Source organism: Pelmatolapia mariae, linkage group LG10_11 (assembly GCF_036321145.2).
Source record: "Pelmatolapia mariae isolate MD_Pm_ZW linkage group LG10_11, Pm_UMD_F_2, whole genome shotgun sequence".
Classification (NCBI taxonomy): Eukaryota; Metazoa; Chordata; class Actinopteri; order Cichliformes; family Cichlidae; genus Pelmatolapia; species Pelmatolapia mariae.
Genome location: NC_086236.1, coordinates 43,613,348 through 43,629,763, shown reverse-complemented (window position 1 = coordinate 43,629,763; position 16,416 = coordinate 43,613,348). Strand labels below are relative to the sequence as shown.

Below are 16,416 nucleotides of genomic sequence, written 5' to 3'. Positions count from 1 at the left end.
TCATTATCATACCTTTTAAACTTTTTATTTATAGGAAGGGAAGGAACCACAATTAAATTGGGCGATCAATGTGCCCCTAAGAAGAGAAGACCAAATACAAGGTAAAATCAACAAGTGCACCTATATGTACTAAATTCAAGGTCATCTTCTCCTGTACCTTGAACCAATTTCAATGGAACTTCTATTTTTAGACTGCGCTCTGAAAGTCCCGTCATGACCGCTTGCACTTGTGCCTCTGGAATCTGGCTGGCACATGCCACAGCTCAGGTCATTTCCATTGAACGTTCGCCTCAGGACGTTACAGCAGAACTTCGCTGACCCCAGGGTGCAAATTCATTGAGCACAGCCCCGTGACTGAAAATAGATAAATAAACAAAAGCATTCCTCCCCATTGCTAGCCTCCAATGTCACCGAAGGGGTTGGAAACTCTGGACTAAACAACTTGAAAATGCTGTTTGTTCTCTGGATTTTGCTTCCTCCTAATGCTCCTCGATACAAAAGTCGGATCAGTTTGTCACAGAAGTGGATATTTGCTCCCCGACGTCCTCTGAGTAATTGCAAAGCACCGATGCGTTTGGCCCGAAAGTGGGTAATGTGAAAATAGAAGCAGCTCTAGAATCGGTCCAAGTTTGGATGAGAGAGTGATCTTGAAGGGAGGACTGGACAGAAATGTGGTACTTTTAGGTATAATTTCACAATATCATGATCACACCCGACAAGTGTAAATTATGGAAGTGAACCAAACAAGCACCTGAAGTACAAAATGTTAACTCACACTTACACTCACACTGTGTTAGCGGCACAGAAAGGCACCTCACAATATTAAAAATAACAAAACAAGCTAATCTCCATCTATGTTTTTGTATATTTCCTCCCTGTAGCATCACTTTTAACAACTTTAACCAATAAAAAACAGCTTTCAAGAGTCAGCAGAATGAAAGAGAGCAGATTTGGCTACACTTTGAGTGAAATTGTAGTAGCAACCATTGAAATCCATTAAATACGACAGCAGTGGTTTAGTGACACCTTCAGCTCACAGTTCTGACAGCTCATTATTGCCTTTCATAGGCAGAATAGCCCCATCTTTTAGCATTAACATAGCTGAAACTCAAACTTCATGCTGGGTTCACTGAAAAAACATTGCTCTATGAAGTTTTGGCTCGCGCTTTCTTCTTTGGGAAAGGCAAACACGTTTTCATATAAGTAAATATATAAATCGGCTACCTCTAAATCCTGCAAAGTGCTCTGCTTCTCTGCCTTTCAGTGTCAGGCAGAGCAGGGGTCTGCACGCCTGAAGTGACCATGTTAAGGACAACTCCTCTCACTGACATCAACTAGCCAAAGAAGTAAAGGATACAGATGCGATCCAAGTACTTCAAATAGTCTGAAGCCTGAGCTTTTGGCTCAAAGCAACTACTTGCATAGACTTTGACCTCATTATTTGAAACTTTGGCCATCTACCATCGCAACAGCACATATAAGACAGTAGGAAAAGTATTATAGCTCCATTTTAAATAACTCAGCATGAGTGCACGAGCACCCATTCTTTATACCGCTGCTCATTTAACGTTGCCAGAGTGCAGGACTAATAGCTGTCTATGCTGTCTTATAATGTCACAGCGTTAAATAGGAGTACAACGGCGCCCTTTCACCTCATATTCCTGTTTAAAGCCGTAGCCCTCGGCGGTCTTCATCTGGTTAATGTGCTGGAGGAGGTCGGCCACTCTGACGGCAGGGTGGAGCTGTCCCGTGTGGTAGGGGGAACCTTTACGTCCACACTGGTGCCTCGGGGAGCCTCCCAGCAGGCTGCTGGCCTCGTTCACTGAACTTCGAGCATCACCTGAGCGACGCACACAGACACATTCACAGTTTGAGTGAGCTGAAACGTTAATGACTCAGACACATCACGACTTGAAACATTTATCGTCTTTTCTAACACTTGCGTGTCACGTTTATACTGGTGTGAATGTGTTAGCGGCACAGAAAGGCACTTTACAGGACGATACATGACAAATACACTTCAGGCATGCCGTTTCGATAGAGTTCGTCTCGATACAGATGTCTTCGTAATAGATCTTATGCTGATGCGTCGGCAACTCTTTCTGAGATAGTGTGAAGCAGACAAGAATCTTGAGCATCTTTAGGATAAACACATCCATCTTTCCTCCTCTGTGATGCTGACGACATTAGAAAGCAGAAAACTGACAAGAATCACAAATCATTTATTTTTTTTATTTGCCATCTTGTGAGATTCTGTGTTTCTGTGTTGGCTTCAGGCGGTAGTAGCTGACAAGAAATCATACTGAAGGAGTTTTTTCACATGTTGCAATTGATTGAAATATTTATGGAGTGATCGAGCAACGGCCAAAAAGATTACAAAGTGAGGGATGATGCGTGTCAGATTCGGGGCTATGCAAAGCTTGCACGAGTGTCTCAGCGGTGCACTTCTCTTACTTCGTGTGCCGCAAGTGTGTGAATCCATGAAGGAAAGAGCCATTCTTTCATCCTCCTGCAGGGTGCTCTGGTCTGTGAAACTGCGCTCCATAGAGCCCATATGGCTCTTCTCCTGGCGGTAGGTAATTGGCGTCTTATTCATGTTCCCCGGTTTCCTGTTAACGGATAGAGAAAATGATTGAGGGGCAATCAATATTAAGAAGAGATTGCCACAAGAGTCTCTGCAGTTATGTTTAGGTAGGAAAAAAACAACAGAAAGAAGCTTGTACACTTTTGATCTGCTGAGAGAAGAAAAAACAGAGTGGTACACTCTTGTAACTCATGATTGACAGCCAGCAAGCGCACATGCACGTGTATGATGGATCACAAACCGATGGAAAAGCAAAGAGGTGGAGTCACTTACGGATAATAAGAGTAGTAGTCCCTTCTGGCAAGAGTGCAGGAGAAGAAGGAAAAAAAATAAAAATCAAGAGAAAGAAGAGATGTAAGATGAAAGCAATGTCAGCTAAGGGCAGAGTGCATTGATTACAGTGAAAATGAAAACCGTCCTCTCATGAATTTAGCTGCGCAGGCGGCCATATGACACATGCGAGCGGATCGAGCAGGTGCTGACAGACTAAACCACAGCCGGGCAGAAAAATGTGTGTTTCTTTCAATCGAATACGTCTCAGTGTTACACTTCAAGGACTAGACCACGCGGCTTCCTGTCACAGCAAATTTAATAATCAATTCCCTAAAAGTGAAATTCATGGTGGCTTAGGAGAGCAACGCGGGCTAATGTGCAGAGTAGAAGCGACTTCCACAATCAAGATTATTCACCATTACCCTGAACGCTGTGTCAGCAATTTAAATACCGATTGCTGGAGCCTCTGACTAACTCCTATTTTGGCTGGATCTTTAGAATTCAATTTATCTTAAACAGGCGAGGGCGTTGAAGCCCGATTTGAGACTTTAGCTGCCGCTAAATAAATGCGGAGCCAGAGGTGTCGATGATTTACTGTAGACCTGCGGGATCATTGACTAATAATCTCTAAAAGCACACCTTTTCCCTCCCAATTACCATCTCATTTAAGGGTCAGGCGTCTGTTTGGTGTGTGTAATTAAGTGGCTAATTGAATTGCATCCGCCTTTAATTAAATACTTCACACTCAGGCTCTGCAGATGCAAGTTGTTTGGTCCCTCTCGTGCGATATAAGAACAAGAAAAACAACGCCACGCCAGCTGTTTGCCCATCTATTGGAAAGCGTGACCTTTGCAAAAGTCAAGCAAAGAGTAAAAGCCGATCACCGAGCTGCTCGAGAATGAAACGTAAAAGGTAAAACTATGCGGGGTGATTAAGCACAATGACGCATGTTTTGATCAGAACGTCTATGAGAAGTTGTTTACCCTTTCTTGATGATGACGATGACGGCGCCCAGCAGGAGGATGAGCACTACCAGGCCTCCGGCGCACACACCGAGGATCAGCCCCATCTCCTCGGAGTGCTGCGACACCTCCAAAGCCTTGCGATGATCTTTACAGGCCGCTACAGGCAGGAAGACAGAAGAGCCACATTAAAAAGGCAGAATGCAAACATAGAACTTAAAGGAATAAAGGGTAAAAAGGATTCAACAGAGCTAGGAAAGCTGTTTTTTGTCATCCTGTCACACTACCTATCATAACCACTGCTAAGAGATCCGCTGATCTGATCTGAGGCATTTTCAAAAAAGTAGACAGAAATGGAAAAATGTATGCAAATGAAGAGGTGACGCTTTGAACGGTGATTGTCCATTGGACTGCAGTTCATGCTGTTGTACACTCACTGACCTCTGAAGTCAATTTCTAATCAATAATCAGTGTCCAGTCAGAATCCTCCAAACTGCTTTACAGTACAGTCTCAAGGTGCCCCGCTGTCTGTGAGCTACTGGAAAGGTCGTTACCATAATAGCAGGTTATTCATTTCTCCTACATAAAGCTTCATACTTATGTAAATGGTGCTGAGCAGTGGGCCTCTCTTTGCCTTGTTCTAGGAGCCCACTGATCCAGTTTTTTTTTTCCTGTGTGTCAGCCTGTCCTCCAGGCCTTGACAGCCTGGAAACCAGCCCTCCTGAGCTTACTGGAACAGTATAAACTATCTGGAGAGTGGGAGAAAGTCAGAGCAGGCCTGGGGATAGAGCTCTATCTTACAGCCTGCTGGGGAAAAAGAAAATCAGATCTGGGGCAGGGAAAATGAAAACAGAGCCGTGCTTTAGTCCAACTATTTGCAGCCATGGGCACTTGGGCCGCCTTAGAACCCTCTGTCCAAATAAAGATGAAAGTAGTGCAATATCATGCTACGATTTGGCTGGATTTTTTTAATCAATCATGAATGTCTGACATATCAGAATAGGGGGAAATTAGTCACTGGCCTGATATTAGTCTAAGGCTGTTATTGCTGAAACTGCTTTGGACATCACTTTCGTGTCGCTGTCCTCCGATTACATATTGGTCCGATAGCGTGACATCTCTACATGTGCTGCTTTTAAACGTCGCGTCTGCCGCCGTGGTGAGAAAGGATTTAGTCAGTGAGTGATTCCTTTTGTGGTTTCTGTTCACACACAGGGACACACCAACATCCAAAAATGCCTTTGTGTCTCTGAGCGACTGTAACCGACAAATAACAAAGACTCCAGCGTGTCTGAGACGGCGCTCCATTCAAAGCACCGTCTCAGACACAAACTCAGATGCTCACTGTTTATTTTACGCCGCAACTTCATTTAAAATTAGGGGAAGGCTTCTTTATACGGGCTAAAAATGTAGAGGAGGAGGTGAAAAATCAATTTCAGTTTTCTGACATTTTGGACAGATAAGGCGGTTTTGCCTCTTTTACCCTCAAAATTTCTATTAAGCCAAACACGAGCATGAAATAGATTTCCACATGAATCCATGCACCTGCCAGCTGCCCGATGGTGGAAATTGGCACTTAGAGGAGAAATGGAAGTCTATTGTTGTGTTGAGCCTGCCAGAGGATCCTTAATTAAACTGTCACCTGGAAGTTGAAATGTAATCTCCAGCTTTGTTATCCAAGCCAGAATCATTTGCCTCCACTTCGCTTGTGATGGGCTGCTTGATAATAACGGCTTAGGACCCGATGATGCAGAGGCTCTGTTAATGGTAGAGGGATCATGGAGATCGCACATAGCAACAAAAAAACCCCTGTGACCTGTTACACCTTGAAATTGGAAATACCCACATTTTTTTCTGTCATCAATGGGCATTTCAGGGGGTTTTCAGTTATATCACCATGCCTGTGGTGAAAATGTAGTGCTGGCATTTTTTTTTAAATCATAACTTTCAATTGTGCATTTAACCTTTTATTCTTTTGTCTTATTTCCACTTCTGTTCTCTCTACAGGTATTTTATTTCATCGCTAATTGTATTTTCTTTTTATCTTAGGAGCTCCATTGTTCATTTCTTTCATTCTGTCTCTGCCCAGTGTCAAATAAAAGTGGCAAATGCAGCATAAAGTCTGTTGCTGTGGGGACTTTTAATTAATCAATGCCCAATTTGGCACTTGTGGGGAGCGAGAAGTCGAGCTGAAAAGGCTGGCCTCGCCTTTTGGCGTTATGCTCAAGGATAGCCTCATCTTTTTCATTATTCTCTCACAAAAGAAGAGGCCTTAACCAAAAAAAGAAAAAGACACCCCGCCAAGTCAATTTACTTGCAAGGCTCCGCTTACTGTTGCGGTGCTATGATAACTATAAATACATGACTTTTTATTTACCATGATCTGACAGTGTACTATGGTGGAGGGGCTCTCCTGCCATAAGGACTTAGAGTCAATTTCTCTGCCCTTTTCATGTGCCTGTGAATCAAAAAAGCCGAGGTAAAGATAAGGAGGCAGGGAGGGCTTTCTCATACTGATAGGCCAAGGTAGCTCCATCTGGAAGTTTTGATCTGGAGAACCCTTCTGGACAGCGCAGAGGTCAGAGCCCTCAGATGTAGCTGTCTGGTGGGCTGCTGATGAGAACAAAGAGACTGCCTTTGATACGACGTGTCCCAGTGTCAGCCCCCAAACAAACAGGATGAAAGCCTGACCTCTAATCCTTCCCTGCTTGTTGCCCTTTTCTCTGAGGCCCAGTGCTAAACAACCGGGGCCGCCAGAGAAAATTTGTCCAGTTCTTCACCTTTTTACTTAAGAGAAACAACAAAAAAAAGAGAGAGGCAGGAACTACAGAGACGAAACCTTGCGTCTAACAACAGTGACTGTATGATGCTCAATGCAGTGCTAGATAACAAAGGGAGGAAAAATAGTCCTTAAAGTTTTTAATTTTAATAATTTGCTGATCAGGTCACTAATTAGTTTGAACCGTCCGTCCCCTGTTAGTTTCCTCTTCACGGCAGGTTAACTATTGTTCGCTCTACCACGAGGTGTCACGAAGTAGCGACACTGGGCAGTCAAACCGGCAGATCTGAAGTATTTGCACGTTTTAATGAACAAATAAATGGTGACAATGTATCGACAGCATATTAAAAACGAAAGCTACGCAAAGAATCACCTCATGAATATTTCATCCTACAACAGAGTAAACACACCATCACCGTCACATTCGTAATGTCCTGTCTTTCTACAAAAGTACACAATACTGCAAGTTATTTAGAAATGATGCAGGGAAATGGATTCAGGTCACAGTGTTTTTGGGAGGTGAGATATTTATGTTGAATTACCTTTGCGAGCAATGCGGATGCAGTTTATTCTAGATTCCTGAAAGAGAAAGACAACACAGACGTCAGGGGGAAAGTGTCACTTTGCATTTTGCATGAAAGAGATGTGATAATAGAAGAGAGGATGTGAAATACTGAGCCGAGGCGCACACATTTATCATGTGGTGAAAAAATTATGATTACAACACATAAAAACACACAAATGCTTTCAAAAATATGATGTTTATTCCCAAGACAAGCAGTACGGACTTAATGTTAGAAGTGATGCTAGCCCGCATCTAGAAGCATGATGCCGCCTTTCATTTCAATTGTTCATACCCTCTGATTAGAAATACAAATTACTCAACACGAGTGGGTGGCACTCACGTCTCTGAAGAAAGCATAATTTACTCCATGATAAAGACAAAAAAAGACCCTAGCGGGGGGAAAATGACTGAGTGTAAAAGGACGAATTACCTCACAAGTTAAGATTCCTACTAACGACAGGAGAAAACAAAAAAATATCTAAAACCTGAGAGCTGTGGTGAAGTGTATGAGAAGGAGATTAGGGATTCTATCTGAAGGAGAAAAGATGAAAGTTGAAAGGAATTTAGCATAATTAAGAGGAGGGGTTTCAGACCAGTCCATCACTATAAAAATTTTTTTATTTCATTTTATTCAAATTTCAGCTGATGGCATCTATCTGTTATGAAAAGAACCTTTGTCAAACAGCACTAATGGGAACCAAGACTGTAATCCAATTCCATCCTGCCACCTCATGGAGGAGATGTATCATCAAATTAAGATTCACAGATGCTAATTTGGGCATTATGGGACAATTATGCAAATTTATCTATTCAGAAATGGGCAAAACGAGCTTTCCTCAAACTCCAGTTGTATTGCTTTTTTAAATTGAAAATACATTTTTAATCCGAAACTTAAACAAGTCTTTAACAGCGTGGTTTGATCTGAAAATATAGAATCAAACTGTAAACAAACATGTCCCGTCACACAGAGTGCCATTTCTCCAGCCCAACAGTGTGTAAAACCTCACCACTAGATATCAGTAGATTGCAGATTGGAGTCAACTGAATCCAGTTTTCTTGCCCCTACTAATTCAAAAACTTTGTGAAAGGAGTCCAATCCGAGTCAGTGAAACTCGCTTCTGACCGATGCTGAGGCGCTGTTGAGGATATACTTTTCTGTTGGTAACTGCTGCTATTTTGGCTGTTCCAAAGGTTGATTCTGCAGGTTTCCCCAACCTTAGAAACAGTAAATTTGCACAATAACTGAAACCAGCCCACTGAATGAACAATGGACTGTGAGGTCAGTTCCTTGATCATTAATATTAATTATTATTAATATAAATTATTAGCTGAATCAGTTATTGTGCAATGTACAGTTTATAAGGTTTTTTATAAGGTTGGGGAAACCAGCAGTCAGCTGAGACTGAAGAAGTCACTTGGATAAGTGACAAAAACGTTGCTCCTGTTGAAAACGCTACGTCCAGATGAACACAATCAACCTTTGGGATTTACTTACCCGGATGATTGAGCATGCACCAAGATATTTTGGCTGTTGTTAATCTAGTTAGCTGCTAGTTAGCTTGCTTTCTTTAAAGTGGATCTAGCTTTGTTGGACTCTTTGCGAATAAACTCTAAGCTGGCCCTTCAGTTGATCCATCTGCTTTTCGTTAAAGCCTCATCAGAAATGGTCTCAGTAGAAAGATGGCTATCAAGAAGCCATTCATAAGGAAGAAAAACAGGGAGAGAAGGCTGAGGTATGCCAAATTATAGAAAAATGAGACCAAAAACCATTGGCAACAGGTCAGATGGAGCAATGAATATAAATTTGAAATGTCTGGTTCAATTGTTCAATTAAAACAACTGTGTAAAACACAGTGGAAGCTTTGTCATGGTTTGGGGCTGTAATTATTAACACAGACATGGCAGATTTTTGATTATCCATACAATAACATCTGAAAAGTATCTGATTGGCTTCGTTTTTCAGCATGACAATAATCCAAAAACACTGCCAGTGCAGTAAAAGCATACTTTGCTGGTAAAAACGTACAATGGAATTAGTCGTGGATTGGCTTCCCCAGAGCTGAACTTAAATGTTACTGAAGCAGTGTGCCATCATCCTGATAGAGAACCCAACAAAAGGCAGCCCAACATCCAAAGCAAAAGACCCGAATGTCCTTCAAGAAGCCTGGAGAACTATTCCTGGAGACTCTTTAAAGGAATTAAGAGAAACTTGTCTAAGAGAGTTCAGGCTGTGTTGAAGAATAGAGGTGCCCAAACCAAATATTCACTTTCAAGCACCCTGAAAGTGAATTGAATGAACTGTGTGTTTGCCTTCCATACTGTATTATTAACTGAAATGTTATAAGCAAATATTATACCAGTTAATGCTATATATTATATTTCCATGTATGTCTGCATGGTTCGATAATCCGCTGCACCAATTTCCCATTTTCCTAGCAAAATATAAAGAAACACTTTTGCACATTACCACAATACAACGAAGCTGACAGGTGGATTTATATAACTTACTTTAAGCCACATTTCTAATATCATTTATATCAACTGCTATCAAATGATTATCAATTTGTTTTAATTAATACTATTCATCAAAGTGCAACCCACTTCATTTCCACTGCATGTATCAGGAGAAATGCTGACTGGGGACTTTGAGCCTTCTGTGGACTGACTCAATTACATTAAACATTTTCCTTACGAAAGAAAAAAGCTGATTCATCTGAAGCAGTCTACTTTATGGAGAAAGCATTTGAAATCATTCATACATTCAATCATTACAAGCTTTGGCAAATTAAGACAGATACATTTACATCTCCTTAATGCAGATGATGAAAAATAGGTCGTCGTGATGGACAAGTAAATTCTTCAACTCACATATCTAAATCATTGTGCACTAGCTCAGCAGAAGTGTTAATTGGCAAGCTCCAGATTGTGGAAGAAACATCACATGTCTCCCCACGCTGTGCCAGTTACGCCAGAGGGGCTGGTGGCTCCTGGCAGCTCTAAATACAAAACGCAAATGCCAACATGCAACACAGGGCTCTATGGCACACACTCAAGGTTTTTACAGTGTTTGTGTGTTTGTGTGTGCAAAGTTTGGAGATCTAAGTGTAGTGGTTATAAATGGGTATGCTGTATCCTTCAAAGCTACAGCCTGTATCCACAGCTTTTCAAGTACCTCTTTAGATGGATCAATCAAAGCAATTACAGAGGCTTGACAGCCACTCTCTAGATAATTAGTATGGGTAAATACCAAATATTATGGGTCCCATATACTGTTCAAACTGTTCCACCATTATAGAGGTTCAATGTTTCCCCTTCACAAAGACAAAAGCTTGAATAAACCACAGAGATTTTGAAATAATGAGGTGTGGCAATAAGTCATAAAACGTGACAACAGCTCTGTTTGCCCCCCCAGGGTGCAATAGCTTAAATAACTGTTAAAGATGACAATTATGTCAGCACGGCATCAACAAGTGTTTAATCCAGGTGTATGTGACTTTCAGATGCTTCACTCTTGGGAGAGAAACTACTTTCATTGCCAGCTTCTGGAGTGCTCTTTACATTTTTTTTCTTCCACTAAAACAAGCAGGCATAAAGTAATTATGCTTCGCTCTCTTCTTTACAAAACACCACTACAAAAATATCCCCAGTACATGCATTTGTGCCTCTGTACGGAATCGAATTCAAAATGCCAACGTTCACTTTTCTGGCCTACATTTTTGTGACAGTGTGCACACAATGCGAAAATGTGAAAAGGCCTGTGATGCATAAATGCACATGGAGCACAAGCAGGAAGATACAAAACAGGACAAAACATTTAGCAATTGCTGAACTGTTTCTGGTCCGTACAGGCTACAGGAGCCAAACGCGAACATCTGCTTGGTGGTTTTAATACACTTTGTCATTAGCACTTGGATGTGGCCACTTTTAAATGACTCTGGGAGGTGAAAAACTGCGCCTGCTAATGATACGTTAATATCATTAACAAGCTAAGTGCCATGCCGTATAACTGTGTGCTCTGTTAGCAGTCTAATTACTGCTATTTTACACTTTTTAATACTTTTTTTGTTACATGATGCATATGACACCTTTTCTCCTGCTATCCTTGTCTTTTCATAATCCTGTTGTGATGTGTGTGGGTTATATACAAAGGGTAGGTCGGATTTAACTATACCGAACTCACTGACATCACGCAGGTTATCAACTATTACACTGACATCAATGAAAAAGCTATATTAATACGATCCTGTGCTAAGCAATGAACACTGAGCAAGGTTTGACACACTACCAGGGTAAACTTGTTCTGACAGGAGTTCTGTGTTCTGTGTTAAAAGCTGATTTAAGAGAAGTCGGTTCGGTCCTGCAGCACCGATATACAGATTTAAACACTCACTGCATCTGTACTTCCAGGCAAAGCAATGTTTAAAGGACTGAGGACAGTGTTGGCTGTGTGATTTGGCACTGTGCTCCCATCACAGTGGGTCATGGATGCTGGCCCCCTGCCAGGCAAAACAAAGCCTAATCCCATCCGCCGGTAAAGCCAGGCCGCCCCTATCTAATCCCATTCTTGGTAGCCTAGCTGTGTGAAGTGCTCACACAGCACTCCGTCCGTGTGTTTTTTCACTGGGTTGGAAAAAGATCTTACTGGTGGGGACGAGCCACCCAGCTCCTGTTTGCAGGATTTTTAAAAACACTCACACGCACACTCCTAATGAAAAAGCAGCCGACAGAAATCGGAAAAAATAAGCAGACACGAGTGACCCAGCTTGCACGTATTTATCACCAGCTGATGATCACAGAAGACTGTGTTTTTACCTACGGCAATAACTCTCAGCTACATTGCCACAGTCTGTGAATATTAAAGCAGCAGCTTTCTACCACTGATCAGCTGCACCTGTGCCCAATTATCCTTAAGTAATTGCCTCACCCAGGTAGCAGCTCTTCCTGTAATGGAATTTGGAAAGGTAATGTGGCATCCTCTGGGTACAACTGAAGGTCTTTGTCTGTTCAAGAACAATGAAATGGAAGGAAGCACAGCCGTGTGGAAACAAGGTCTGCAAGTTTTTAGCGAGCGGATAGAAAAGCAGTCGCGTAAAAGGCTCGGGTTTAGTTCTGCGTTACCTTGGCCAGCTACCTCTGGATTTTTCTCGAAGATAATTAACTAATTATTTGCATAAAGAAAGAGGGGAGCAGACAAGGACATGGAGGTAACAGGACAGAGGAGGCGAATGAAGTGGATTGTTTACTCTGAGTAATTCCACTTAATCAGAGCTTTGCTTGCTGTAAGTAATACATGCAAGTGATTCCTGTCTCAGAAATGCTTTGTTTGCAGAGAATCAAAGTGGTAGGATGTAAGCGTTTGTAGTTTTCAAGTAGTTACATTTGCCTGCGCAGTTTGTTTTCATCCAACAACCTCTTTCACTGCATAAGTGCTTGTTCAGAGGTCCAGACAATACATCAGTCACAGCATTAGTACTTTAAATACAGATACTCATTAACGTCAAACACCACTGGCTCAGACTTCATTTGAGTACCACTGGCCAGGGATTAAACTGGGATAATATGGAGATGGGTGTGTTTGTGTGTTAGCATCAGTGGTGAACAGAACAGTTTTCCATACAAAGACCTGAAACTGATTTGAGAAAATTTAAGACATTAAAGAACAGGAGTGTCATTGGTACAATTTCACACAGACTATAACAAGGTCTGCAAAAACAACGTATCCAGCTTTGCTGCAACACCAGTGCAAGTTTATAGTCACTCACCCCTCTGAAGTTGCTCATAGCCTGGAAGTAGACAAGGTAGCTTTTGCGGGGGTCCAAAGGGCTATTCCAGTAGCCATTATACGTGTGATTGTCACCCACAGTAAAGGGACTGGCCTCTGGCAGACTGCTGGGCGGCAGCTCGGCTGTGTAGTAGTGAGGCGTCCCTCGGGCCTGGGCCTCCCCGTGTGACATGGGCAACGGAAAGCATTCCTGAACCCCCAGTTCCCGCTTCACTTTCTTCCCAGTTTCTTCCTCAACCACTACCTGGTATGTGCTGTACGAAGAGTGGATGTGCAGTTTTAATAAGCCTGGAGCATTGATGAAAATCATTTATCTGTGCCTGAAATGATCTCCTCACCTAACAGGTGCTCCTCTGCCTTGGGCGGGGCGCAGCAGGACAGTAATTGTGCTCTCTGTCTCACTCAGCGGAGACGGCATGTCTCCGTAATCAAAGGTGGGAGCTGTGGACACCAGACACAAAAGCTTACATGTCAAAAACAATAAAAGCACACGCAAATAAGCACACGTCTAGCCTTAGCCAGTGCTCATTTAAGCAACAATAATTGAGTTCATACACTGTTTCTGCCTCTTTGTCCTTTCACATAAACATGTTCATCCTTGAAATGTCACATAACACTGAGCCTCACTCACTCACTATATAGCGTTTTCCTCATAGTACACTAACTAGTGGCAATGCAGACAGTTGTTGATACACTGGCATATCTCGCCATGTCATTAAAATAAAAAATGTGCGCGCACAGCTACATCACTATTCATCTTTAACATATTTACAGTTTAGACTATGGAACTAGAAATTCAGAGATGAATTTTTAAGGTCAAGGGAGTTGACCTCATTTTGAATCGTGGGCCACATGCAGCCCACTTTGACCTTAAGTGGGTCGGATCAGCAAAACTTGATTTTGTCAATGTACAGTCAAGAAGTTTAACTACAGTGCAGATCAATTTTTCCACACGATAAAGTTTTTCTACTGTAGCAAGTGAAAAGAAATCTGTCAGCACGACTCTTTGGGCTTAAATTAAATTAAATTATAAGAAAGAACTGTGTCAAATTACAAAAATAAATCTGTTTGTTCGTTGCACAGACAGCCCTGTAATTTTAACTGGTACTTAATTACTTTGTTTTAGTATGAATGACTGGGGGGGAGGTCTTTATGAGTGGGAAAAGCTGTAAAAAGTATGAAAATACAGGTCAAAGTTGAAAATTTTTATCCCATCTTTTACATTTTCCAAAGCTTCCCAGTGGGCCAGATTGGAGTCTTTGCCGAGCAGAGTCTGACCCCCCAAGCCTAATGTTTAACACCCCTGGTCTAAGCCGCACAAACTGTCTTTTTGAGCAAAGACTCGTTCCTTTGTCAGCATACAGGGATAAACGGGCTAATATACCCAAACCCCATATTGTCATTTTAAGTACAATGTTTGAATTTCCCTTCTAGTTGTCTTAGAAACAAGTCCAATTAAAAGTAAAGGGAGTGAAGCTAAATTGAATGGGTTTTTCATTTAAAAGGATTTGGCTAAAGTCATGCTCCTCCCTGGAGATGTGGCGGCACATTTCTCTTTAATATCAGCAGTCAATTAGCGAGGGGGAAGAGAGCAAACTATTCATGAGGAATCGATAATTATCATATTAAAAAGCAGTTCACTAATAGCGCAGAAGGAAAGAGCACGCATCAATTAAGGTGAGTTATTGAGGAAAACCAGGTGCACATTTGTCGACATTACGTACTGCCAAAAATGAAAAAAGAGGGTTCGATGCCAGTTGCCACACTGAGCCTGTCTGAGAGATTAGTGCCCGTCAGCCATGACTCCGCGTGCACGCGAATGAGGAAACGTGCGTGGAAGGATACTCCGCGGTGGGTGTTGCTTGAAGATGCTGACAGTAGTGGCTGTTGAAGGTGTTCAGTGTTTGCTAGCTGTCAGTGCAGATTTGAGAGACGCTCAGTGTAAGTGAATGTTCTGCACCGTGGGCCAGAGGAGGAGGCTGAGGATGATCTGCAAAGACTTTTGGACTCTATCTGTGGTCTGGCTCCACGCCAGATTGCTGTCTGCCATACAGCAAGTGAGCCTGTGCACTAAATCTATAATTAAACAAACCGGACCTCTCTGCAAAGAGATGGGGGCACAGAGAGTAAATGTTCGAGCGAGACCAACTGGGAGTGGTCGTGCTGTGTGCTCCTCAGAGGTGTAATCTCATCTCTTAACAAGCGCAAATGCATCATTAAAAGGAAACAGAAACACAAAGGTTGGATTTCTATCACTAGTAATAAGCTCTGAGACTCTCAGAAGGGGTGTTCTGGTCCCAAGAATGTTCTAAATCTTTCTTCATACATAACGCACAGCAGTGTCCCCTCTGTTGTGCTTTCCTGCTACCTGCAAGTTAATTTATGTCTTGAGGACTGTGAGATGACAGCATGCCACTAGATTGGAAAGGCAATTGGAAAATAGCTCTTGCACTCTGGGAGCAGCAGTTTTGCCTCAGCGAGGGAAGAAGATACAGAGGTTAAAAGAGAGAAAACCTGATTTCTAATTATAGCACACAGTGGGTGAAGTCTCACTGTTGTACCTGCATGCTGCATTAGCGATAGGCAGCGATAGCACAGAGAACAGCCTCTACACGCCCGCCTTCGTTTCTATCTTACGATTTTACACCAGATTTCGCACCGTCCCCCACGATAGCACGGATGCTCCGACAGCGGCACTCGTACCAGAGATGTTAGTGGTGATCTCAGTGAGGGCCGTCTGGCCAAAGCCCTTGGCCGTACGTGCCCGGACGGAGATTAGGTAAGTCGTTCCGGGGTGGAGGTTGGAGAACATGTGGTAGGTTTCGTTCTTGAGCTTTGACACTGTTCTCCTGGGTCCTGGGACATTGATGCTCGGATCAGATGACTCGATACTCTGGTAGCTGATCTGATGTCAGATAGGGAATAAAAACAGCATAAGAAACAGTTAAAATGTTTTACTGCTCTGTTGTTATACCTGCTAACAAACTTCAAGTGTGATTTTTTTTTTTCCCCCCCAGTTGAGTTCATCAAATAGGTGCACAAATGGCTCGGTCATGGGTAGTAAATTGAATATTTCATTGATATGATTCACTTGACATGAAATAAAAACTGCTTCACTAAATAAACATGCTAATTGCTCATGTGGGTTTCCAGTTTCAGGTGAATACGTCTTGATTGGCATGGTCGCCATTAGCTCAAAGGCATACGAGCAGCATGGAGCTCTGGTGAGAAGCATTGTGAGCCGTAAGTGATTTTCTGACTAAGTAACTCATTATGAAGGCCAGAGACTGAGCGTCACGCACTAAAAAGTATTTCCAAGCATGTAAATCAATACTGTGAAGTGTTTATGAGTTCAATTAACACTTGTTAACACTACGAAATCGGTGCGCAAGAGTGTCCTCAAAAAAGTGTAATCTTTTCAAAAGTTTTTCCTCGAGAGGTGATTAGCTGTGCCTCTACCTCACGAGAATT

The 16,416-nt window shown here is 42.3% G+C and overlaps 1 protein-coding gene across 4 annotated transcripts in view; it reads right to left on the bottom strand.

The window, feature by feature from the left end:
* ptprub (protein tyrosine phosphatase receptor type Ub) overlaps positions 1–16,416 on the bottom strand; it is a 198,781-nt gene that overhangs the window by 41,604 nt on the left and 140,761 nt on the right. For 2 of the 4 annotated variants that reach the window (XM_063486533.1, XM_063486534.1), the window contains exons 10-17: positions 15,649–15,850; positions 13,284–13,386; positions 12,926–13,199; positions 7,141–7,177; positions 3,841–3,979; positions 2,858–2,881; positions 2,455–2,609; positions 1,653–1,840 (exon numbers count right to left, since the gene is read on the bottom strand). In XM_063486533.1, coding sequence (XP_063342603.1) covers positions 1,653–1,840; positions 2,455–2,609; positions 2,858–2,881; positions 3,841–3,979; positions 7,141–7,177; positions 12,926–13,199; positions 13,284–13,386; positions 15,649–15,850 — 1,122 coding nt within the window. The remainder of the gene's footprint in view (positions 1–1,652; positions 1,841–2,454; positions 2,610–2,857; positions 2,882–3,840; positions 3,980–7,140; positions 7,178–12,925; positions 13,200–13,283; positions 13,387–15,648; positions 15,851–16,416) is intronic. The other 2 variants (XM_063486535.1, XM_063486536.1) reach the window with 1 other exon arrangement.